The sequence below is a fragment of the Heterocephalus glaber genome, unplaced genomic scaffold, assembly GCF_053883595.1.
Source record: "Heterocephalus glaber isolate CG9 unplaced genomic scaffold, H.glaber_assembly_v1.0 deba00001463, whole genome shotgun sequence".
Classification (NCBI taxonomy): domain Eukaryota; kingdom Metazoa; phylum Chordata; class Mammalia; order Rodentia; family Bathyergidae; genus Heterocephalus; species Heterocephalus glaber.
In genome coordinates this window covers 13,570,998-13,596,726 of record NW_028258310.1, presented here as the reverse complement: position 1 = coordinate 13,596,726, position 25,729 = coordinate 13,570,998, and the positions used below count along the sequence as shown (strand labels likewise).

At 41.2% G+C, this 25,729-nt stretch overlaps 1 protein-coding gene across 14 annotated transcripts in view; it reads right to left on the bottom strand.

Moving 5' to 3' along the window:
* The window catches only part of Ppp2r2b (protein phosphatase 2 regulatory subunit Bbeta), a 455,995-nt gene that overhangs the window by 86,272 nt on the left and 343,994 nt on the right, over positions 1-25,729 (bottom strand). For 13 of the 14 annotated variants that reach the window (XM_004854352.4, XM_087180445.1, XM_004854353.4 and 10 more), the window contains 3 exons: positions 15,521-15,618; positions 12,438-12,603; positions 8,499-8,611 (listed from right to left, as the gene is read on the bottom strand). In XM_004854352.4, coding sequence (XP_004854409.1) covers positions 8,499-8,611; positions 12,438-12,603; positions 15,521-15,618 — 377 coding nt within the window. Of the gene's footprint in view, positions 1-8,498; positions 8,612-12,437; positions 12,604-15,520; positions 15,619-21,797; positions 21,877-25,729 lie in introns of those variants that run through there. The other variant, XM_087180447.1, reaches the window with a different exon arrangement.

Here is a 25,729-nt window from a genome sequence, read left to right as displayed (position 1 = left end):
CTGTCAACAGATGTGTTCTGAACCCAATACAACTTAGAAAATCCAGTACAAACACAGGGTCATAAAGCATAGTGAATCACTGGTCCTCATATGTATATAAATACTATTTTGAACTTTTTAATGTATTCATCAGGCTTTCCTGAAACTCCTGGTCTCCAGGTGAAAGTCAGCATGGTATGGAAGAAAAGAAGGGTGATAATATTTACTGAACATCTACTGATGACAAGACACTATGCTGGATACTTCAAGTTCCTTTATTTTAGCAGCCCGACTTCTGCAAGAACATAGTTATTTCCATGTTTCAGCTGATGGTTGCAATCTGGTCAAAGATCTAACCTTTGTCTGGAGACTCAGAGCACAGTGTTAAGAGTGCAGACTTCAGAGTCAGGCTAAGGCTGATTAAAAAATATGACTCCAGGGCCAGGGATTTAGTTCAGTGGCAAGTGCAAGGTCCTGAGTTTGATTCCTGGTACCAAAAAAAAAAAATAATTCCTCCACTTAGTAGCTGTAGACTGGGGCAAGTTGTTTCAGGTCTTGGAATCAAATGTAAAATGGAGAAAATAACACTATCTACCATGTGGGGCTGCTGTCAAGGTACAATGAGATGTGCTTGCAACTTGCCTACCAGAAGGTCTGGTACATAGTATGTATTTAATAAATGTCTGCAGTATCATTACTGTTATAATATAGCACCCTGGACATGAGGTGGGCTATCTCCAGAGTGTACTGGGAGTGAGAGAGGGAAACAGTTTGAGTTATAGAAGACATTAACAGCTCACAATCAATCACAGCCGGGTCACCACAGGAGATCAATCTAAATCAGGTCATTTACTTAGTGCAAAGGCAATCGGGTTTTGATAATAATGTTGCCCTCAGACTGATCTATAAAGAAACTTGAGGTAGAGAGAAGGGAAGAGAAAAAAGGAATGGCTTAAGAAAATCAGATCAGAACTGCATGGGATACAGTGGAGAAATATGGGCAGATGCCTTGGCCCTCATGCATCAGATGACTTAAGTGTTCCAAGTCTGATGAACATTCAGGTTTGGAAGTCGTGACCTGGTTCCATGTACTCTTCTGGTCTGCTTTATTCCAAGCAAAACAGAAACCCATCTGTGCCCAAGGTGCCAGCAGCTTCTACGGTCTGCTTGGCAAGTTTTTCTCTGGCCTCTGCTTGCTTGTATGCAGTTTAGCTTACACTGAATTTTTCAGATGCACATGTACCAGGCACTCTATCTTAATTCCAGAGGTAGAGTAGCAGCATGGATTGTGAAATTATAACTCAACATGAATAACTCAAGCCCAATAACCACTACTTATTATCCTTGACCTTAGGCAAATTCCTTAACCTCTCTGGCTTCAGGTACCACAGCCCTAAAATGAAGAGCACAGCAATGCCTACACTATAAGTTTATCCTAAAGATTGAATTAGCCAGCCTATGCAGGGTGCTCTTGTAACACAGCAAATCCTTGATAAACGTTAGCTGCTCTTATAGTTTCAACTGAATTAGCTCCTTTGGCTAACGTTGAACACAACTAACACTGTCTCCCCAAACATCAGCCACAAAAATTGGCCAAGAAGCAGAATACAAACATCCACAACCCTCATCCAAAAACACAAAATGTGTCCAAATGCAGAGGCCTGTCTGCAGGCTGGTGCCTGAGGTTCCCATGGAATGTTTTCTGATTCCGTAAGGGAAACCCTATGACACAGACAGATACAATCAGATAATGATGGCAATCAATAATGATAACAGAAATTATTATTTGTTTTCATAAACACAGAGTATGTGCGTCCTACTGAGTTACACACATCACATGCCAGTATTCACTTTCGGGGCAGTCAATCAATGAAAGATCTCAATATCTACCCGCCGAGCCAGGAGGGAAAAAAGGGAGAGGAGGTTGAGAAATTACCCACACCAGAGTGACACATTCACAAAGTTAATCTAATCCAGGGGAGCCATCCGGGTGCCATTGCAAGCCCGTGAATATGGAACAGGCTTGATTGATTTTTCACCGTGGTAGCTAAACATTCCATTGTTATTTGCAACAAATATCAGGAAAGGAAAGATGAAACCATGAAAGCATTGTATTAAGCCCCCAGAGCAGCTATAAATCAAGAGAATGAAGTCTAAAAAAATTAAAACTGGTTAGAGAAAGGCTGTATCTCTGTCCTAAGAGGCTTTGGTTATCAAAGAATAAACCCAAAATTAAAACCTGGGGCAGTGAAAGCTGATTCTGACTCCACCAGTAATTTGCTCGGAAACTGGCCTGGGGTTACCCATCCTCCTGGAGTGAGTGTCACCACGTGGTCACTACAGAGGCAGCAAGGAAACCTAAAGGCTGTGGGCAGAGTGCTTGATTCCTAGTTGTGCCTTTCTGGCAATGTGACCTGGCCCTGGATGAGACCCCTGACTCTCAGAACTCTGTGGTCCCTCTTATAAGCAGGACCACAGCATTAGGGAGGAACACCCCAGCCTGTATGTCCTGCTAGCCTGCAAGTCTCCTCCAGAGCACCCAGTGAGCCCTCAGCATGAAAGCCCCTCTACGCCTCAAGATGCCCCTTGACACCTGTTCCCTGACACCACCCCTCCCTCTCCGTGGTGCCTCTGAACTGCCATGGAAACCTTCTGTGCTGTTTTCAGGACGCATACCCTCATCCAGTGTTTCTCAAAGTATGGTCCAGGCACCACCTGCAGAGTAACCTGTGCGTTTCCTTGTCACAGCTGCCCTTTTATAGATTCCACTCAGATCTTCTAAACCAGAATCCCTAGTGATGAGGCCAGAGAATGCGTTCTGGGAAGCACACTGGGTGGCCATGGGGCACGCTGCAGATTGACAGTCACTGCTTAAATGAATTTCACATGACATCCATGCACAACTCATCTTCTTCTTGCCCCTCTAGGACAGTGTTTCATTAATCTTTGAAAGAGCAACTTTGTAGTACATGGTCAGTCCAGTATCTGTTACACACCAGACACTGAATAGATGGTATTAAAACAGAGTTCTACTACCGTGAGTCGTGCTATCAGCCTCACCATTGTCTAAATTGGGGTCATGCCACAAACAGTCCCTCATAATGTAAAGGATAGGAACTCAAGGGTCAGACAGATCTGTGCTTCATTTACAGATTTACTGCTTACCATCTTCAAGGTCTGAAGTCAGTATTCATTTCTCTGCACCTCTATTTATACATCTCTAAAATGGGCACGATGCCTTAAACCACAGGATTGTGATAAATAAAGGGTTGTAAAATATATATAAAACTGCTCAGCTCCAAGCCTGTTACTGAGAAGGGCTGAATAAATGAAGTTAGCGTCAGCCAGTAATCTGATTAAACATCTGTCTGCAAACAGATCAGGTAGGTAAAGTGGTTCTTTCACTGAATAGATTGCTCTTTGGGGGAAAAAAACTAATGATTTTTAGTCAGCATGCCCAATCTCATGATCTGTTAGCAATAATCTTCAGAAGTGTTCCTTCAGGAGTCATGGCTGGTAAATGCTCATGTCTGTTTGCCATGGTGTCCTAGGCTGGCTAAGGGGTGTTCACATTGCCACCAATAGGATTTGCAAACATCAGGGTTGTTTTAAGAGGAAGAGGTAGTTCTCTAGACTCCAAAGACTGTGTGTCCTGAGGTCAGAGGAGGACAGAGGCAGGAGGCTCTTGTTTGGAAACGATGTCATTTAACTAGTCCTCTAAGAAACATTGTTGCATACCTACCCCATGGCACAAAAGCCTTTGCAGCTTTAACTCCTCACACTCTACTCCTCAAAAATCAAGCTCGTATGTTAAGAAAGCTTTGATAACAAGTTCTGAGAGATACAAATCAATAATGTAATTCATTTGCTCTATGATCATGAATTAACCTTTACCCAGAAAGCAAAAGCTATAGAAAATAAGATTTGGGATCAAATGGACCAGGTTTAAATCCCAGCTCTGCCATTTTGTAGCCATGAGATTTTGGGTAAGCCTCCAGTTCACTCTAAAATTCAGCTTCTGCTTCTGTGTAATACATTCATCTGACAAATAGTTACTGAATGCTCACCATATGCTAGGCACTGTCTAGGTGCTGGCGCTACATTGTCCCTGCTTTCATGGAGCTTCTATTTTGCTGGGGGAGGAGGAGAGGCTGTCAATGAACAAATGGTGTATTAGGCCATAAGAGCTAAGAAAAAAGGCAGGGTTTCGACACAGTGAATGGGAGAGACGTGCCGTTTTCTACCAGGTGCACCAGGCAGGCCTCTCTGATAAGGTGGCAGGTGCCCAAGGACTGACATGAAGAGAGGACAATGGCTTAAGACAACTCCGAGGGAACAGCAGAAGTTATGTGAGAAGGACAATGAGGATGCAATGATATAAAGCAATGAAATCCAGCACCTTGCACACAGTAAACAATCAATAAACAGTGGGTGCTATGGTAATTATTGCAATCATTATTTGTTAGCTGGAAGGGGTATTTATTTGGATAAAATCCATTAGAAAAACTGAACACATTAGATCTTCATTTTTTGGGAAACAGGTTATAACGCATCACAGTTCGGGCACTCACATCTTCAAGACTATATTTATAATAGGTTAAAAATCAAAGTTCATCCTAGTTTATGTTCCAAGGGCACCAGGAGCCAATCAGAGTGAGGAAAATAATGCCTCTAGGTTCATGCCTCAGGGAGTAGGCTAAGTGTGATTTCTCACCACCAGGCTCCCCACTCAGGCTGATGATGTCACTTGAATTCTGGTCCTGTTGCCTAGAAAGGGCTCTGAGGGCCTGTTTCTCTTGGGCATTGGGAGGCTGGGAAAGGAGGGGATGGAGCATCTTGCTGTGTGGAGCTGCAAATGACATCAAGATCTTTGTTCTTCCATGCTGGGGTCAGGGCCTGCAAAGTCAGAGTTTATGAAAGTGTGTGTGTGTTTTGGGGTAGGTGGGGGAGAAGAGAGGGAGAGAGGATCTCCTCTCACCTAGAATAATAATGTCACTAATTACTAAGAAAACCATTTAAGGGCTGGGGATTTAGCTCAGTGGTTTCGCCGCCTGCTGCGCAAGGGCAAGGACCCGAGTTCGATCCCCAGTACCAAAAAAAAAAAAAAAAAAAAAAGAAAACCATTTAAGACAGCCTTAGTTCTTATTTCTTAGTCCTAGTCCCGGAATAATCAATTGAAAGGTACCAGGCAAGTCACTTTCCTTCTCTGAGCTGCTTTGAATCTAAGGGTCCAGGTACCAGCTTCATGTTGTCAAGCTCAGCCCTGCACAATCTTGGGTACTTGACTAATCTCTTGGAGTCTCATCTGCTAAGTGGGTGGCTCAGCAGTGGACTTCAGCCCCTGGGGTGAACAGGGTAGCACATGGCTCATAAATACTAGCACGTGTATTCTCACCTGCCAAATACCTGTGCTGCCCTCCTCATTGTCTGTTTGAAGATGAATTAAGGTAAGAAAACATTTTGTGATGTCAAGGGTGTTTTACAACCAGGAGGCATTATTAAATTATCATGATTATTACTTTGAATGTTACAATAATGAGCCGTGGGTGCAGTTTTCATAAATGCTTCTCACAGGCTCTTTGGGTAACAAGTGATTGGATGAGAAAGGTTATCTTCCACAAAATAAAAATAGCCACGTTCTTGCTTTGAAAAGCTGAACCTCTCATAGCTGAAAGAGGACAGGTTCATTACACTGTGTGGATTAATTAGCTGTCAGGTATTATTAAACGCTCTCACTCTCAAGACCAGCATAGACCTGGATGCCGTGAAAGTGAGGGAGTGGTAAGCCTACTATAGAGAGGGAAAAAGAAAAAAAAAAAAGGACACAATTGCTGGCAATGCAAATTTCAAGAGCAGAGCATGTTAGTAAATTATAGTCTGATTAATATCACATCAACTCATTCTCTGTTTGGAGTCATTGTTCTGAATCTATAGTTTTCGGGGTTGCCTGTTTTTTTTTTTTCTTCTACCACTGCAATCAAAGAGAAAGGAAGGCCGGCCTTTTCACAGTTTGCACAGAAAGAAAGAATGCTGGGGTGTGGATGTTTACATTGAAATACAGGATATTTGAAAGCCCAAGGGAGAGGAGGCAAAATCAGATATGGGTAAAATAATTTTAAGGGAACTACATTACCCAAATTGATACAATACCTGTCACATGGCTGAAAAACAACAGAGAGTCATAAAAGTGTCAATTCCAAGGGGCATTAGGGATGGTAGCGTCCAGTGACCACAGACTCTCTTGCCTCAACCACACAGTCAAGTGTTGAAAATGCAGATTGCTTTAGACCACCCCAGTGGTGTTGAGCTTCAAAAATAGGCATTTTCCAGTCCTCTGTTTGGCAGCTTACAAACAAAGTTTGGAGAGAAGAAATGTGACTCACTGGCTAGGGTCACACAGCTGGTTAATAAAAAAATGCAAGAATGAGAACTGCGATTTTCTATCTCCCAATACCTCAGGGCCTCCTTCAACATTTGTTATGAAGTCCACTTCATTAGCATCACTGTCTTGCCATAGGGAAGATCTCTGCTCTGCTGGGAACTTAAATAGGCTTTCTCTCCTCTTCATCACAGGCATGAACTCCTTAAGGGGTTATGCATCAATATAGGGAGTCCCATAGGAGGTCATGGACAGTGGGGATCCATAACACCTGTGAAATTCCATCCACATAGCAAACAAGGACAAGATGAAATCTGGGCAGCGGTTCTTGGCATAAACTCCTCCTAATCCACTGGTTTTCCCCCATGATATTGCCCTTGAGGGGCAAAAGATGGTCTTAATTATCTGCTGTATCACCAAAACACTGTTCACTGCTTATATGATATCCACGAGTAGGTTGTAGATTGAACACAACAGTGTAATGAATGTATGGATATAAATGATCAGCAGAGGGTAAGAACAGCCATGATGGTGATGGTGGCAGTAGTGGTGGTGGTAATACTTTAACCACATCAGGGAACTAACATTGAGCACTTTCTGTGAGCCAGACATTACACAGGCTAAGTTCAGGTAAGACACTGGAGGCACAAGGGTTCAAGCGAAGAGCCCACAGTGACCAGCTGGAGAGTAATGGAGCCAAAATTCTAAGCCAGCCCAGATCAACTGGATGTGCTTATCCTTCACTGCTCTGCTCTCAGTCTCCAAAATCTTTGCACACTTAGACTATCAGGGTGGGTGTGTGCCTCTTGTACCCAGTCTAATAGGTATCATCTGTATGGAAGTTAGCTAGGACGGAAAGTGCAGGCTGACTAGAGGAAACAGAGTAGCCAGTGGGGTGTTGGCTCAGAGGGAGTACAATTGAAGAAAAGACTCAGCTCTTTTCAGTACTGGATAAATCCCCAAGCACCAGAGCAGCCAGGCAAGAGTCTGTGTTCAAAAGCATTTGATGAATGAATGAATGAACAAGTGAGCTAATCAGCCATAGAATGAAGATCTAATTCCCATTTACGCTTTTAAACCCAGAGTAAGAGCCGCTTTTCCCCACATATACTTCACTATCTCCCTTTCTCAGTGTTTGGTCTTCAGGAGAGCAGCTGGTGTCTGTAAGCACATGTTTTACACAGTTTTAAAGTCCCTTGGGGCTAGGGCTGGTTCCAGCATGTGTCTATTTTACTGTTCGCAGTGAACACATGTAAAGCTAAATTCATTATCAAGTCTTAAACCACTTTAACCTACATCTAGGGAGGCTTCCCTCAAAAGTTCACTTTTAGAAATCTATTTTCACTACCACTTTCCTGAGGCCTTTCCTGGCCTCCCAGAACCAAATGGAATTTCTTCCTCCTTTTGTGAAACTGCAACTCCCTGACAATCTCTTTACATGCATGCATCTTACTCTGTTTAGGGTTATAATCATCTGAATATTAAGTTAAACAAATCCTCCCTCCTTACCAGGATATGCATTTCTGGAAGGCAGGAAGGACCCACTCAGACTGAGAGCAGAGATCATGTGTTGAGTGTGAGGGCCACTGAGGAAGGGTTTTCCATCCTCCTTGCACTTTAATGGCAGAAGTCCTCGGGCAGGAGGGATTAAGGTCACCATTTGCAGATGGAGGAAATAAAAATAACTTGCATGACTAAAGCTCAACAAGGTTAAGTGACTGTGAGATTCTGCTACGTGGCAGAGTTCAAACCTATGCCCTTGAGATTCTGAAGTTTGTGTTCTGAATCACAAGATCACAATGAAATTTTCCAGGCAGGTAGTCGCCTCCCTGTGCTCTGAGTACAGAAGGTGCTCAAGATGTTTTAGATAATGTGAACCAACAGAGGCTAAGAATATTGTAACGTATGGCAGCGGCCATGTGGCAGGTCTTCGGGGACAAAAGGAAAAGCGTAGATTTGTAGTCATTAGGGCTTGGCATCTTTCCGACTCCTCCATCTGCCACCAGAGACTGGGTTGGGCTGAGTCTCTGCCCAAGTGCCCTCACATGCACGTTATTCTTGTAATCTGCAGCAGCAGCTCGCACACGGCCAGCCTGACCCTGGAGGCCAAGGTCACCCGAAGACTCAGCTCTGCACTTACCCGCAGGGTGGTGATGGTGGCAGGATCCCGGAGCCGGCCCTCCTCATCTTTTAGATTGTAGCCCTCTGGCCTCTTATCACGCTCACTGACTTTCCATAGCTTCACAGTTTTATCTGTGGGGACAAGCAGAGGGAGTCAGAGCTAGAGGGAAATGTGAGAAGGCTCCCGGGGGAAGAGGTTGAGGGAACAGTGGGAAGAACGGCTATAGAAGCTGGCTCGTGGAAAGGGCTACAATGCATAAATCTCGTGTCTTTTGAAGCAGAGCTCAGAGCTCAGAACAAAAGCATCAATGGTGCTAGGACACATAGTTTTTTCCTGACAATGTGCTGTCAACCCTATAGCTTCTACACTAATCTGGGTTATTCAATAAAATATTCAAAAATGGATTGAACATTGAATAATAAGAGTAGCCACAAACACAGAGTTTACTATATGTTAGGACTTCAGAGGAAAAGCTGATTTAATAGTCATAACTCTGGGAAGTAGGTACTATTATTATCTCCATTTTAACATTCTACCTCACTTAAACATGGTCCTTACCATGTCCTGAATGGCCCTTCATAACTTGTTCTCTCCACTCCTTGAGCTTTCTGGTTTCACTGTCCACCTTTCTCCTCCTCACTCACTGTGCTCCTGCCACATGGCTTCCCTACTGCTTCTACCAAGCTCATTCCTGTCCTCAGGGCCTTTGCATCTGTTGTGCCTTCTGCCAGGAAAGCCTCTTATCTTCCGTTTCATATAACTTCCTCCTTTACAAGGGGTGATCAACATGTACAAAATGTGCAATGAATGTTTAAATTTAAAAAAAACTATTATGGTAAGAGACACATTGTCATTAATCCCCCTCAAATTACTCCCGCTCACTTCAAATACACTTATCCCATTGTTCTTGCAACTTTCTGAAGCACTTCTGGAAGTCCTTTTCTGTGTGTTTTTAAAAGGTGTGATCAAAAACACAGTGAATGGTGCTTCCAAGTACCCTACAATGGAAAGGCAGGCTTGTTAAAACATTAAGATGAGTCTCCATCCACCTTATTCGCTGGATCTGTATTAGCCAACTGCAAGCTCTTCCCAAAGTCAAAATGACCATGAAAGATAAACATTTTGAATCGATTAAGCACCTTGAGGCAGACACGACAGTGCACCTAAAGACAGTTATAAAAGAGGACTTCCAGAACTGCTTCCAAAAGTGGCAAGAAGAAATGGATTCAGAAAGCAGGGTAGTATTTGGGGAGGGGGGGGGGCTTAATGGTAATGTGTCTTTTATGATAATGAATTTTACAAAGTTAAACATTAACTGTATTTTGGTCACACTCAGACTTTGCTTTTTGTACATGTCTCAACCTCACATAAAATCCTCACAAAAATGCTGTCCTCACCACCTTTCTATAATGCTTCATTCTCCTTCTTTGGCATAGTATTTTGTACTAGCTGATAATTGGTTGGTTACTTATTGTCTGTCTTTCACTAGATTATAAATGAATACATATCACTTTCATAAAAAGAAAAATTCAGTGTGTCTCCTCTTTTTATCATAGGTTTAAAGGCAGAACTGAGAGGCTAGGTAAAGCAATGTATTTTACACGACAAATAATTTCAAGGTCTAGATTCACAATTGAATGTTAGTGATATTGTTCATTAAAAATCATTAAGTTGAAAACATTCTAAGCAGAAGGTAAAAACTACACTCAACTATCATGAGACAAGTGCGATTTTTTAAAAAAGATAATTGATGGAGAATTCAATCCAATTCCCCAAGGGTGTGTTGCTTGGAGTCATTCTTGACTTTATTAGCACACCATCTTTTTGGACTCAGTGTCTTGAAGCTTTGTGGATAAAAAAGACTAAGGAGCATGTAGCTGTTACTAAGAGGTATGGATTTTTCTTTCTTCTGGCTGATTCTCTGAGTAGTTTATCATCACTTGTGGTAGCATTAAATAGAATCTTATCATTTATCTTCATTTTCTCTTTTATACAGTAATTCCAATTTTCCCCCATTAATTTTTGCATGTTAACCTATTTGGCTTAGGGGAGATCTTCAACCTCAATGTTAGTATAAAAAAGAAAATCACATAAGATCATGAGAATTTTTCTTATAAAAATCATTTTGAGATACTGTTGGCATATGAAATAGCATCCCAAATGGGAAGATAATATCTTTGTTAATCAAAAAACTATTTAAAAACTCAATTAACAAAACATTATGCTATATAATTAATCTTCATTGCATTTCATTTTCCTTCCCATCCCCCCTCCAAAGTAGTTAATAAGTCTGAATTTTATTGAAATAATCAATAGGCTACATTTCATAAAATAATATAATCTAGCTATAGAAGGTAATCAGACACTTTTCTCTGCCAGAAGTAATTAAGTCAAAACCAGCAGAAATCTCTTTTATTCCAAGTAGTATTGAAACTACAGAGCCCTTGAATGAAACCTGAACAGCAAAATTACAAGAGCAGAAATCGCAACAAAACCATGTGGCTTGGTTCCCAAGAAACTAGGGCTTCAAAAATTAAACAGAACAATAAATAGAGTTATGAGAAAATTAAATTGCTAGGAATCTGGAAAAACAGACAAGTAGAGACCTGATCACATTGAGATGAGATATGCTTAGATAACCATAAGCTTTGGAGTCATCATGTTTTACATTTGTACATTGGGTTTGTATTTGAGGGATTTGGGGTTCATATGCTTTAAAAGTTTCCCCAATTTTTCATAAGATTAACACATGACTCATTGTAAAAACTTGGAAAATGAAGATAAGAGGATCAAATATGTAAGCCATCTATAGTGCATAATCAAAAATTAATCATGGTGAACTTTTTGGTGTGTTTCCTTCTATTCTTTAAAAACAACATGCTTGAGGGGCTAGGGATTTAGCTCAGTGGTTCTGCTGCCTGCCTTGCAAGTGCAAGGTCCTGAGTTCAATCCCTGGTACCAAAAAACAAAACAACAAAAAAAGTGCTTGATCATATTATAGCTATATCTGCAATTTTTAACTTGACCTATGAGCATTTTCCACTCTTAAATACTGGGTATAGGTCAAAAGCAAATCCTTTGCTTCTTGATTCATATTAAAGTGTGTACTCCTCATAGACTCACACATAAGAAGAAATGAATCCACTTCCTCAGTTATTTGCTTGGGAAACGGTGTTTAATTTCTACATAGTAATCGTCTTGTTACGGTAGTCAATTAGCAGCCTTTAATACATGACTGTACTTCAAATTGTTCTCAGCATAGATGACTTTTTTTTGTAGCAAGGGTTTAACAACCCAGAGGATAGATAATTCCGCATATTGAGGGAATGTGGCATGTGGCATGTGGCCTTCCACTCAACCTCCAACATCCTCTCTCAGGACCTATTTCTATCAATTTTTCCCTAAATCAACAAATGGTGTAAGAAGAGTTTGGAGGTAGACAGAGCAGGACCCCCTTTCTTGATCAGTTTTTTAGCAGTGTCCCGATCTCTTGTGTTCCCAGATTAGGCTTTGATTTCGTCAGATGACACACAGCCATCTGCTTTTCAGACCCTAAAATATATGCAGGGATTAATAACCTCTATTCAGTATGCCAAACTCACAGAGAGAGCATGTCGAGTTTCCTGAAATGTATTCCCAGAATAACATCCAATGAATCTTAAGACAGGAAGTCATATTCGAAAAAACACCTGTGAATAATCTACATTAATTGAAGACTATAGATAACGGGTTTCCTATAATTTGGTCATAAAGTTGGTATTTATGAGAATAGCTATTATTTACTGAAGACCTACTCTGTGTGTGCCAGGGACTGCTAAGCATTTAGCAATTGTGGTTTCTAAGTTCTTCAAGACCCTGAAAGGTACAGAAGAAAATTGGGTCTGAGAGAGACTGACATACATGGTTGGCCAACTGTATCTCTGAAAATGTCAAATAGGAAAAATCACCCCCACATACCATTAGTAGACAGAAGAAAGTAAGCTGCATTCTGCTGAGGGAGCCATCTGATTTTATTGATTTTTTCTTCTATTTCTAAACTCTTCAGGTAATCGAATTCAGGTTCATGGCTCTGGAATGTGCTGTAAACATTGTATTCACCCCTACGATGAACTTGATTTTTACTCTGTAGGAAGGGAAAAATTACACAAAAGATTAAGTCATAGAAGCCAATTTCAAACTCACCAATTCATCTTTTTCTCTGAACAGAGTCATTCGGGGTGGGCAAGGGAGGCTGTGTCACAGTGGGATGAGGCCAAAACCAGGATGATCACATGTGCCACCTTAGCTCAGGGGCCTCCAAAGCTTTAGATCGATCGTTCATCTTGTAGGTAAATATTGGTATCTCCAACACACATATGCTTACTTATAAATTAAAACATGGACTTCTGCACTGATAACAAACATCATAACATATGTATAGAAATAGAAGTTAGAATGGGACAAGACTTTAAAATTGATAGAAATAGAAGTTTTAATATTTTCTTTTTGTACCCCAATAAATGCCTCACACAACTTCTGGAGTGAGATAGCCTATGCTGGTGGCCACAGATGCTTATAATCAATCCCTTTCAAAAAGCACAAAGTTGTAGCAATTGCAACTTTTACTTTTACTTTATGGTCATTGGGCTTTAATAACTCACCTGATCCTCACACAAAATTTCTGAGAGGTGGGAGGCAGGACGGGCAAATAGATAAATGAGGATAAAAGATATTGGATGACTTTCCCAAGGTGACACAGTTCATAAAGAACAGATTTGAGCATTGCACCTTCCTTTTTCCCAAGGAGTCTCTCGAAGCAGACAGGAGCACAGAGGTGCCAGCTGCATCTTTAAGAGGAAGAGGAGACTTAACCTCTGGTTTTCCTCTAGCACTGATTATGCAAAGTGCAAACAGCAGGAATTAAATAAATGACGAGAGAATGAAACATAAGGCCAAGGGCCTGCAGAAAGGGTGAAGAGAAAGGAAAATAAAGAGGAAGAGGAGGAAAAAGGAGGTGCTAAAGTGAGAAAAAGAAGGGGGAAAAGGCAGCAAGGATTTATTTACGGTGTGGTGGATCATTCAAAGAACTTTGAGATTTAGACTTTGGAAAGCTGTTTACAAATTCAGATCTGGGTCTTATTAAAGGTTTGTTATAAAAGCTTGATTTTTAATAAAGGGTTTAAGGAAGGTTCCTGCATGAAACAGAACATCCAAAGCCATATCTCAACTTAGCAGTGGGTAGTGACACTGGACCCAGGTGTGAAGAGCTATTAGATCTAAAGCTTTGGTCCCAGCATGGAGGGGTCCACAAGCAGCCTCTTTGGGACTTGCAGAGTTCACCCACAAAAGTTAAAAGCAGGCCTGCTCCAAAATGATGTCATATGGCTTTGCTGGTGAGGTTCAGCTTGTATTTTAATCCCTAAACGTCTCACCAAGCCAAACACTTAACTGCAAGTTCTTTATCTTCATTCACATTTATCTTCCAGTGGACACCACCACCTTACTTTGGAAAATGTATCCCCCATCATTCTACTAACGAGTCGTATTTCTCAAATATTTCTGTAAATTAAAATGGGTGAAACCTATAAATAGCTAACAGAAAATGTGGGGTGGAATATTACTGGCGACATGCTGCCTTGGGTAATTTATGCTAAATAGCTCCTCTGGTTCCTCTTTATCATCACTGTGAACCTAATTGGATTTTTTTTTTTTAAATCAGAGAAGGTTTGAAAATCAGTTTTCAAAGGACTTTAAATGCTGACATACTCGCTACTACTACCCTGTTTACTTGCACCGAGCACCAGTCCACCTTAACAATAAATTTATGAGTGTTGATTTGCTACCATCCAAATCAGACTGTCAAGTGTGTGTAGTATGTGCCAGACCAATTAGCACCAGGCAGCTCCGGAAAAGCAGGAAAAATTCCAGGTCACGAAGAGCTATTAGTTCCTACTTGCCAACCACATTTTCACGTTTCCAGGGCCAATGCAATAGGCTGGGTGCCTGATTTAATGTTGAGCACTTGAATTTATACAGAACCCCGAGGGATTAGGATGCCCTTATAGAAATTAATTGCAAATAATGTGCAATTACCAAATATATCACCTCTAAATGAGGCTTTCCTTTTTTGAGGGGAGGTGTAATGCAAATGGCTTTGAGGCACAAAGCAAGCATCAAATTGCTAGGGAAGTCTCTTGTGAAGCCTTCCTCTTCCACTGGGCCTCCCTCTAGCTTCCCAAGTGCCCAGTGAATCTCAGAGGCAGGCAGTGGCAGATGGGAGAGTTACTAGAACACAGACTAGCCTGCTGGAAGCTCCAAGACCATGCCAGGGGAGGACAAGTAAATCAAACTGGGCCATAATTTCATTCTGACAAAACAGAAGCAGACACCAAAAAACTCAATTTATATGAAAAAGAGAAACAATTCCTAGTGGAACCCAAGTCTCAGGAAGAAATGGGCTTTTTGAGATGCACTAGAAGTTCAATCTCATGCTCAGAAATCATGCTGCATATAGCACTCAGCACCAGGGACATTCTTGTCTCCTATGCTAACGTGTCTGCCGTGTGCTTCCGCCGAGATGTCACTTTGTAGGACACCACTCCTGTTGGAAGGATGAGCTATCATTTTCTTCTCTTCTGACTCAAGTTGTCCTCTTCACATCTGTTGGCAAATAAATCTATTTTTTCCCCTCCTCCATATTCTGGCAGTACCTGACATTGAGGGAGATTGGATTTCAATAGACTGAGGACAAATCGCAGGTCAAAAGGAAGAGTTATGCTCAATAAGCACCCATGGAATTTTGCAGGTCAGATAAGAAGTAAAATTCTTTTGCATGTGTACTATCCAGGCATGGAAAGATAAGGCCACGTGTAGGAAAAGCCCTTTTTTAGGGTGTTTTTGCAAATCTGAGTGTGGAGCTGGTGATGCTAATGACTTTTTGGCAGTTTTCAGTTTTCGAACAAAGAAGGAAGGTCAAGGGTGACACATGAGGATTAAGGAACAGTAGGAGGCCTCCTTTAAAAAGAGAAGAAAATGGGCATTTTGCATTCACTGCCACTTACCTCCTGCTCTCGTTGAAATATTACAACCCGACCCCCCTTGTCCCCTGTCGCTAGTAATTCTCCCGTGTGGTTGAATTCTACCGTAGAGATAATGTCAGCTGAAACGAAGAAGACAAAGGCAATTTAAGTAACTGCACACTTACTTTGAAAGGGGAGATAATAGGCATACTTTTCTATGCATTTAAGGGCTTAGAGCTTTGTCTCTGCAGTGGAATTTACAAGGGTTTTATGTTCCGTATTTTAAATGCCACAAGGAGTGGCACTTGGGAAAGTAAATTTCCTAGATGCCCACACTGCACGGTGGTCTCTTGGAACATCTGGAGATAACAAAAAAGGACCCTTTTGTTTGGGAAAATGAATTTCTTTATGGCTCAGGGAAATGGCAGTTTTCTCAGGTGATGTCTGCCAACCACAGCCCCTTCACCCGCTCGTGGCCTTTTGCCTTTCCGAGTGCATATTCAACACGGGGAGACGTCCCCAAATTTGGTATGATTGTGGCAATTCAAATTAGGGCTGACAATTGAAATGAAGCAGGGGTAGGACGCTTGGAACTCTGATGCCAAAACTGGAGGAAGAGAGCAGAAAGAGACCCTTGGAAATTCGAGGAGGATGCCGTAAAGCTTGACCCAGGTTCCCCCTTTTTGTGTTAGCCCAACACACCCTTCTGAAAAAGCAAGGACTCAGTCCAACTCCAGGAGAAGGGTGCTGAGAAAAAAAGGTCATGGGGTCAGAGGAGAAAGGGCAATCTGTACTCTCTATTTCTAAAAGGAGAAAAGGCACAGGCGCCAGTGACTCAGGTCACAGATAATCGCCGAAGGAATGCCAGCCTGCCAAGTCTTTCTTCGATGCTGGTTACTTGGAGGAACACGGACAGGTAAATTACTTATGATTGGATTTATTAGGGCTATTTTTAGAGAAATGTCAGAGGTTAATTCTCCCCAATTATTCCCCCATAGGGCTCCAACAATTGCTACCAAGAGTGCAAATGAGTTTAAAAAAAAGAAAAGAAAGAAAAGAAGGAAGAAAAGAGAAATTATGACTATGGCCTTTGACTGAGGAACATTCTGAAGATTATGTCTGTCTAAGAAAAGCAATGGGGAAACAGTGAGGTGGAAAAGTAAGGCAATTACCCCTGAATAATTGAAATCTCCAATCTTACTTTTATATTATCAGTTCAGGGGTTTCCTTATATGCTTGATTTATTCAGGTAAGTAGTGTAAAATTCTTTACTTTTTATATAGTAAAGTATCTTTTTCCATATATAAAAGCCTCCTACTAGTCATCCTTTGTGCAGAAGTGAAAATAGTAAGGCATAAGCCTTAGTCACTTGCAACTTAGGCACATTTAAAGATAAATTCACAGTTTCTTATTTTGACCTCTTAGATGATTCACCCCAAAGGTAACAAACCCAAATCCTACACAAGCATGCAATAACATGGATGAAGTAATCGAGGTATACTAAAAAGGCTGTGTGGCTCTTTTTAAGGGACAAGTAACTACTCAGCTTAAGGCAACTGGAGCTACAAAATATTTCATTGTCTGATGTTCTTATTTTTTTTGAAGCAGCAGCTAGGTATCCAGGTTTTATGTAAAAATCTCTTACATTTTATATTCTGGTGACTAATTTTTTCAACATCATGACAATAAGAACTATCTTGTTTCTGGGTTGAATATGGTCTATGAGTTATGACTTCTGGCCTATAGAGGCTTCATCTGGAAAAGCCCATCCCATTCCTTATTTATTAATGGTCTAAACTGGAGATCGAGTCCATTTTCTTAGGAAGATGCCTCCAATGAATAAAGCTAAAGGAAACTATGCTGAGCTCTTAATATAACTTCAGCAGGCCTATTTATATATCCAGTGCCTGGGAGTTGAAGAGTAACAAAGTCCCGCATTGCTGGGAAAGCAATCACTTTCCTTGGTTATAGTTTGTTCATTTTAGCAAATCGTTCTCATGTATATAGGAGAGAAGGTGGCTTATAGTAGGTGCAGTTGCCCTGGGATGTCCTGACTGTAAAGCACGGAGTGCTAGGATATATTTCTCACATCACTTCTGCTTCTAGGTTTCCAGTGCGGGGTTAGCAAAGGGTTAAGCATAGAGCTTCCAGATCTGGATAGAGCCTAAGGCAGGTAGGCTGTTTCTTTTCACTTTCAGGCCCTGTCAAGTACTCCAGGATGAGTCAAGGCTCTCAAATTGCTCAAACATTAACACTTCCCAGAAAGAGAGCAGCAGGGGGCAATGGGAGGGTGATGGGAGACCACGCCTGGGTTAGCACCCAGCTCCTGCACTAGGGCTCAGTTTTAAGGTTCTGCTGGTGTGTAGTTCATGCCCTTCCACTGGGCAGCAATGTTAACATGGAGCTCTAGGGTTGTGGGCGGGCTACGGGGCTCTTAAGATTCATTTCATTCATTCTCAGAAGAAAAACCTGGGCCTTTCATTTTGGTGGAAATGGGGATCAAAAGAGAGATAAGTAGCTATTCCCAGTGTGAACCCTGGGCTCAGTTGCCAAGAAATGAAACAGAAGTTGCTTTCCTTGACATAACATATACATTGTCATTTTGCTTACACTCTGGAAATGTGTTCAATCTGCTCTTAAGATCCACTCAGGTCAAAGAAGCTGAGATTCATGCTCATGTCTAAGCGACATGATCCCAGCCAATATTATTGGAACTTTGCATTTTCGAATATTAGGCCTGGTCCAGACAATAAAGCATGTCCTATTTGCTTTCTAAAGTATTATCATTCTTCAGTGCCACATGCCTGTAATCCTAGTACTCTGGGAGGCTGAGGCAGGAGGACTTCAAGTTCAAACCCATCCTGAGGAACTTAGTGATATAGTGAGACCTTGTCTCAAAATTAAAAAGAGGATTAAGGTTGTAGCTCACTGAAAAATAAAAACAGAAAAGAAAAGAAAACCTGGCAAGAGAAAGAGTGATTGGCATGGCTGGATCCCGAAATTCCTTAGCACTCTTGCAGACTTTACCTTTCTTTTAATCCTGCTAGCCAGTTGGTCTGTGCATGAGGTTGTTTATATCCGGCTGCAGTCTACCCTCAGAGCATATGCCATTGCAGCTCAAGTTAATACCTGTTTTCAACTTTCATGTTTCCTGACTCATTTATCATTGCTAGACTGGTAGATGAAACCAGAATACCTTACTGCCTCATCCATCTCTGCATATCTGCATCTAGGGCTGCTTAATAATTGATACAACACTCATGAATCATCCCACATTCCAATTTCAGGATACTAAAACTTCTGAAACACATACTTTTGTGTTTGCAACATGCTGTTTGGGAGAGCAATTTAAATTGCAAAACATATCCAGCTTGAGACAAAAGCACTTTTGTGTGTGTACAAGAGGAAGTGGCTTTAGCAAAGTTAGAGTAACCATTTCAAATTGTGATCAACAGGAATTGGTCCTTCAAGTTCAACACGGCTTTCACCCTTGAATTGCATGTTTATAGGACAACTCAATATTTCATTAAGTGCCCAGCCTAATCACACTATTGAGCAAGAAACTATAAGCTTGGGCATTCTTTTCCTCTGTTCTACATGAATGTGAATAAAGCACACACAGACTGAAAAAAACAACAGAAGCCAAAAACCATGATGGGATTCAAATGTAGTTAAAATATTTTTTAAAGGAAATCCAGGGTGATATGACGTTTCCCTGGTCCACGTCTATTTGTGCTGATTTAATTTCCACAAAATAGTGGCCTGATAACCCCATTTCTAGTTTGATTGGGACTGTTAAGACTGAGTTTTTTTCCTTTTAAAAATCAGTCTCAGCATCCTACAAAAATTCCAGACCAATAATTTCATACACAAAGTCCTCATTTACCTGAATAATAGATACTGACTTAGCAATTGTGTTCATGTGATTGTGAGGCTGAGAAAAAAGGAGGGAATCCCTGGCTTTCACCCTCAATAGTAAAGTGCCATGTGAGGCTGGAGTCTAGGCAGTGCCAGAGGACTGGGTGGAGGCAGGTATCTGGATTGTTAGGTGACACACAGCTCATACAGCTGGGAAGCTGCTTTGTTAAGATGATGAGTTAGTTTAGACCTAGGGTCTGAACCCAAAGTCCATGGGTGGAAACAACACCTTACTGACCAGGTCACTAGCACTGCCTCTTCACATCAATCATGGGGGTGGAAATGAAAGTGTAATGCAATTTAGCCTTCAGAGCCCATTAAGTGTTTTATCTTTCATCTAAGAAACATCTGGTAGATAATAATATTAAAGCCATTTGCCCTACTTGTATCAGTGGACTAATTCTGCCACTCAATACTTGGAGATATTCTTAATGATGGAGTCAGCTTTAGGTGGTTTTCTGTGTTTCCATCTAGGACAGGGATACCAGCAAGGATGGAAAATGGGGTCAACAGTAGTAAAACAGTGGCAGTTGTCAGGAGGTTTGTGTAGAGAAGACTTTGGGAGGGGGATCACTTCTAGGCTGCAGTGCCTTGATTAATGGGCATTGTGTGCAGCAGAGGCATGTGTGTTTGTGCGTGTGTGTGTATGTGATATGTGTCCTTTGTCATTTCTACGTAGGGATTTTCAGCTAGATTGGCAATGACACTGGATCATTAAACCAACAGGGGATTCTGAGTCTTCCCAGTGGGAATTGCAATTATGTCTCCCATCTACATAAAGCTGTGGTCTCCTTCCTGGGTTTTAGTTTGCAGTCCCAAATGAGGATCTGTCTTCTCTGAGAAGTTTTGATACTTGACAGTGTATTAGAATGTTTCCCACCAAAATAGGAGGGGTGTGGTTTGGTTATGGCTAGGCAAGTTAAGAGGCAACAACACATGTGTTGCATGCTTGCTATCCCTGCCCTACTGTGTGCAATACACATTTTTTTGCCTGACACAGAGTTGATATTTCTGTTACTTGAACAGTGTCTGGCATTTGGAAATAAAATCCTTTTTCTTTCATTTGAATATAATTAATTCTGTGCACACTGGATTTAACTTTGAGTTGGTGCTGGTATTCCTTGCATATGAAAGAATGCAGGTAGAAGGATCCAACAGTTTCAATTCCTAAGATCTTATGATAGCTGCTGTTGCCATTTAACCATGGTTACAGTGCAGGAAATGGTACTGTCTCAATGTTAGTCCACCTGAGTCCCAACTCATTAATGATTAGTAATGAGTTGTGTAGACTTTTTTCCCCCTGCAATGCTAGGGATGGAACCCAGAGCCTCATACTGCTAGGCAAGAACTTTATCACTGAGCTACACCACCAGGCCTGCATAGAGGCTCTTGCTTGGCTATTCTTACCCATTGGTTTTATCCTTGCCTGCCTGCTGTGTCCCACTGTAGAAGCTGAAAAATCCAGAAACACGCTTAGCTTTCCTTGTGCCTGGGGGTGGTCAAATGACTCAGATATGACCAATAAAACATGAAGAAAGCCTATTGGGAGAGGAGTGAGAGAAAATCAGAGATTCTTGAAAAATATTTTCTTCCTTGAATAAAAGGAAGCAGGTAAGGAGAGACCTTCTGGCTGCACTGACAGCTCTTTGCTTCCTTTCTCCGTGTGGTCATGTGTGTTTATGACATGTGGAGCACTGTCAGCCATCATGTGAGCATGAAGCAAGCTAAGCACCTCAAGGCTGAGAGGATAAGTATGACAGAAGGAAAAATGGGATGTCTCTTGCCATCATTAAGCCACAAAAATCTACCTCAGGACCACTTATATCTGGACTTGTTAAAAAACAGACCCTGGTTTAAACCACTACTAGACTTTCTGTTACTTGAATCTGAACATATGCTAATAGACATGTGGTTCCATTTTTGTTTCTTCATAATACTTCATGGAGAGTCAGATTATTAATACGAATTGAATTGGAAAAACTGGTCCCTTGCCCTGCAGCCTCCCTGTACAAACTCTCACATGCACATTCTCAATTTATTCTGCCACCCAACCAATTTTCCTTCCCACCTGTTTGGTTACTACTATCAAGGTAATTTGTTTCTTCCTTTCCCTACTGTGGAGATGCTGCACTGTTTTCCAACCATTCAAATGTGAAAGCAGCTTACTGTGATAGAATGCCCACTCCAATTTACTCATATCCATTATAAAATTATGATTACAAAGGGACCTAGCCACACCCTCCTTAGAAGCCAAGCTCTGGCTACTAATATGCAGGAAGCCCACCATGCTTGCTGAGCTGTGAAAATCCAGATGGCAGGAAGCAGGTGAATAATGAATGCCATGCTGTTCCCATTAATATGCACACAGTTTCCTCAGGATGACCAATTCTCTGGCACTAACCTGGTTTTAGACAAATCAGGGATATGGGGGCTGATGGAGATTTCTTTTTATTGAAAACAAGTTCCTGCAACATAGAAGCCTGGAAGAGACAAATTTCCCACAGTTGGAACAAAACTTGCCCAAAGGGCAAAGGACTCTTAAAAATTATTAAGTCTGTAAGGACAGAAAAATCCAATGGGACATTGACTGCTGTCCAGACTTGCCTGCATGCCTGTTTTACAGTGGAATCTGCTTTCAAGGTGTTTGTCATCTGTCACCTGCTCTTTCAAAAAGCAGAAGAGTAATTAACTGCTCAGACAACACACACTCTGTCAATCATTCAGATCTATTATCTGCACAATATGGGACATTGGCAGCTGACCTCAACACCATTAGGACTTCAGGTCCACACGAGAGAGCTCCCACATCTTTGGGGGACAGGGGCTCCTGGGCAGGCACTGTCCCACCCGAAGAGACTTCAAGGGGCATCTTGCTGGTGCATCTTTGGTCAGAAATTTTGCTGGGCCAGATGTTCTGAAGTAAGAAAGTCATGGTGCCTACTTTGTGAAAGCCAAAATTCTATTTATGAGTTGGCTCAGGTATCATGCAGGGAAGCCTGGTGTGGCTTCTCTCAAACCACAGACAGCTCCCTTGATTGCACAGACCCATTACACCCCTCACTTCTCCATTATCAGCTATCATCTCTTGCCATTAGCGCCTATCACAGTGGCATCTGCATCCCTGTAAATACCTGCCTCAGTCTCTAAACTGTAAATGTCACAAGGGACTTGTTCACCACCGGCACCCCAGTGCCTGAGTATCTCAGCATACAGCAGACACTTCTCAGTTGTTCTTTTCTTTAATAGATTGTTGAATGAGAACCAAAGAGAGCCAAAACCAAAGTGGACCAATCTAGAGAGAATAAATAACCCTAAACAAAGAATCAGCAAACAAAATATTTCTAATGGATGGATGTAGGAAACACTTTCTTAAGGGGTGTGAGGCAAGGGGAATTTCTTACCCAGAATGGTACTTAATGACTACAAAACTAGATAGTGTTTGTAGCATTTGTAGGAAATTAGGGGCCCTAAGAATAATAATAAGAAGAGCAAGCAGATGGGCTAGTGAAGGAAGGGTACCAAGGTAGAGTGCTACTTGGGAGCGTGATGGAGGTGACTTTGAAGAGAGCCAAAGTGAATTCTGAGCAAATAAGCCTGAGAGGAAGGAGCTCTGTTTAATGAATATATATTCTGTACAATGTCCCTGGACTGGATACAGGGATATACTAGGAAAAAAGTCCAAAACACAACTGGCCCTTGGCCTCAGGAGCATTCAATTTAGAGTACTGGGAGTAGAGTTAGACTGAAATATAGCAAAATCCTTAAAGGAGAGGTTGTTAAAAAGACTGTAGTAATGGAGGGCTTTGAACCACAGAAAAAATAATATTTTAACATTTATTTTATTTTATTTTACCTAGAGGGTAGTAAGAAGTCACTAACACAAATTTAAGGTAACATATCTCTACCATATCCCTGCAGTCAAAGGATCTCTATTACTTGTATAAAGGACAAATTGAACACTACACAGACTATGCTCTTTCTTGATCTAGATGGGTCTAAATAAATAAATAAATAGTACAGTAGGAAAAGAGTTGGAATTTTCCTAAAACATGAAGTCTCTATGTCAAACAAAATAAAGATGCTGCTGCTAATAGTTCACAAGGTATTATGCCATGATGGTTTCCAATGGTTTAGAAAAAAAAAAAAGAAAATATTAGATCCAAATATGCCAATTAAAATTTGATGAGTCACTTAAAATCTCTCACTGTTTATGGCTCAAAGTTGGGGTATCTTGAAGAATATTTTAAAATATTACTTTTTTTGGATAACATGCATATTTTAAAAACAGTTGAAAGCAGTATCAGGCATAGTAGGTGAATAGTAAAAGGTAGAATGAATAAACTAATACTGATTTTCATCTCAGCAGGACCCAAACTGTAATATTATTCCTGTGGGAAAGGCACTCTAGTACATACCTACTGGTTTTTTCCTACCCGTGAACAATGGGATACTTAGAAAATGTTTGACTTCATGCAGTTCATTCAGTTCAGACACTGATGAATAATATAAAACGTAGAAAAATCAGGTCAGACTCAATATTGATAGATTCATTTAATTAATTAATCCACTAATTCACCCAAAATGTTCATTAAACATACTATATGTGTCAAGTATTATGTCAGGTATTGGAGAAATCAATTAACAGATAAAATATCTGTCCACAAAGAGGCTATATTCTAATTGTAGGAAAAAGACAATAATAAACACAATAAATTATTGTTAAATAATATATATTTTATTATTATATGTATTATTAAAAGCAAGAAGAGCTGAGTAAGGGTGATGAAATGCTGGAAACTGTGATGTATGAAGGGAGTTCACAGTGAAGGCGTCCACTGTGAAGACATCTATTCGAGGAGTGTTTCAAACAGAAGGCATGGTGGGAAGCTCCTAAAAGGGAAGCATGCACATGTAGGGATCCAGGAGGCTAGGCAGGGCAAAGCAAGAAAAAGGAAGAAGGAGAAATAAGAGGCTTAGATAATGTAGTCTTATAGACCACAGCAAGCACTTTTGCTTTTACTATAAGCGAAGTAGGCACAGCAATGCAAATGAATGTAATGTTATCAAACTGTATACCTAGACATAGTTAAAATAGTACATTTTATGTTACAGGCATTTTATAGCAATTTTTTAAAAAGTGAAATGAAGCCAGCCATGGTGGGGGCATGCCCATAATCCCAGCATTTGGGAGGCTGAGACAGGAGGATCGTCATGAATTAAAGTCAAGCCTGTGCTACACAGTGAGGTCCTATTTCAATCTCTCTCTCTCTCTCTCTCTCTCTCAATGGAAAAGAGAGAGTGAAATGAATGCTGTTGAAGATTATTGTGATGCGGCTTTCCAAGAATCAACGAGGCTTGAATGTTGAGGACAGACTGCAGAGGGTGCAGGTAAGCTCAAACTGTATAATACTGACATAGTCCAGGGAGAAGATGGTGGTGGCTCAGACCAAGGCATTGGATGTGGATGCAGAGAAGTGGTCAGATTCACTATAAAGGTTGAAGGGCACCCTGTCAGGATTTGCCAGTGGACTGATTATAGGTTACAAAAAATGAAGGAATGAACCAAAGATGATTCCAAAGTTTCTGCCTTTAGCAACTGGCCCATTGGAGCTGCCATCATGGAGACTGGGAGTTTTGTGGGTGAAACAGGCTTCTTGGGGAGAAGACTACATGTTTAGTTTCATGCATATAAAATGTGATAGGCTGCTGCCTGCCTCGCAAGCACAGGGACCCGAATTCGATCTCCAGTACCAAAAAAAAAAAAAAAATGATAGGGAGCCAGGCATGGTGACACATGCTTGTAATCCCAACACTCAGGAGGCTGAGGCAGGAGGATTGATTGCCATGAGTTCAAGGCCAGCCTGAACTGCATAGCAAGTCCCTGTTTCAAAAAACAAAATTAAAAAAAAAAATGTGACAAGATTCATAGGAGTCTGGAGTTCAAGATAAGGACTTGAGCCATTGATATAAATTTGGGAATTATTAGCATTCAGATAGTATTTAGAGCACAAGACCAGATGAGATCTCAGAGACTATACATAGTAAAAGGAAAGAGCTGAACCTTGGAGCAATTACTTGAAGAAGCCGGGAAAAGTCAGAGAAAAGCAGAAGGAACAACCAGTGAGATGGTGGGGAAGTTAAGAAAGCCTAGTGTCATGGGTGCCAAGCGAAGCCCAGAGGAGTGACTGGCCTCGTCAGACCCTGCTGAGGGGCACAGCGAAAGGTTGAAATTGACCCTTGGACTTAGCATTGTGGAGGTCACTCTTAACTTAGACAAGTACTGTCACTGTGGAATGGTGGGGAGTGGATTTCAGAAAGAACAGGAGGAGAGAA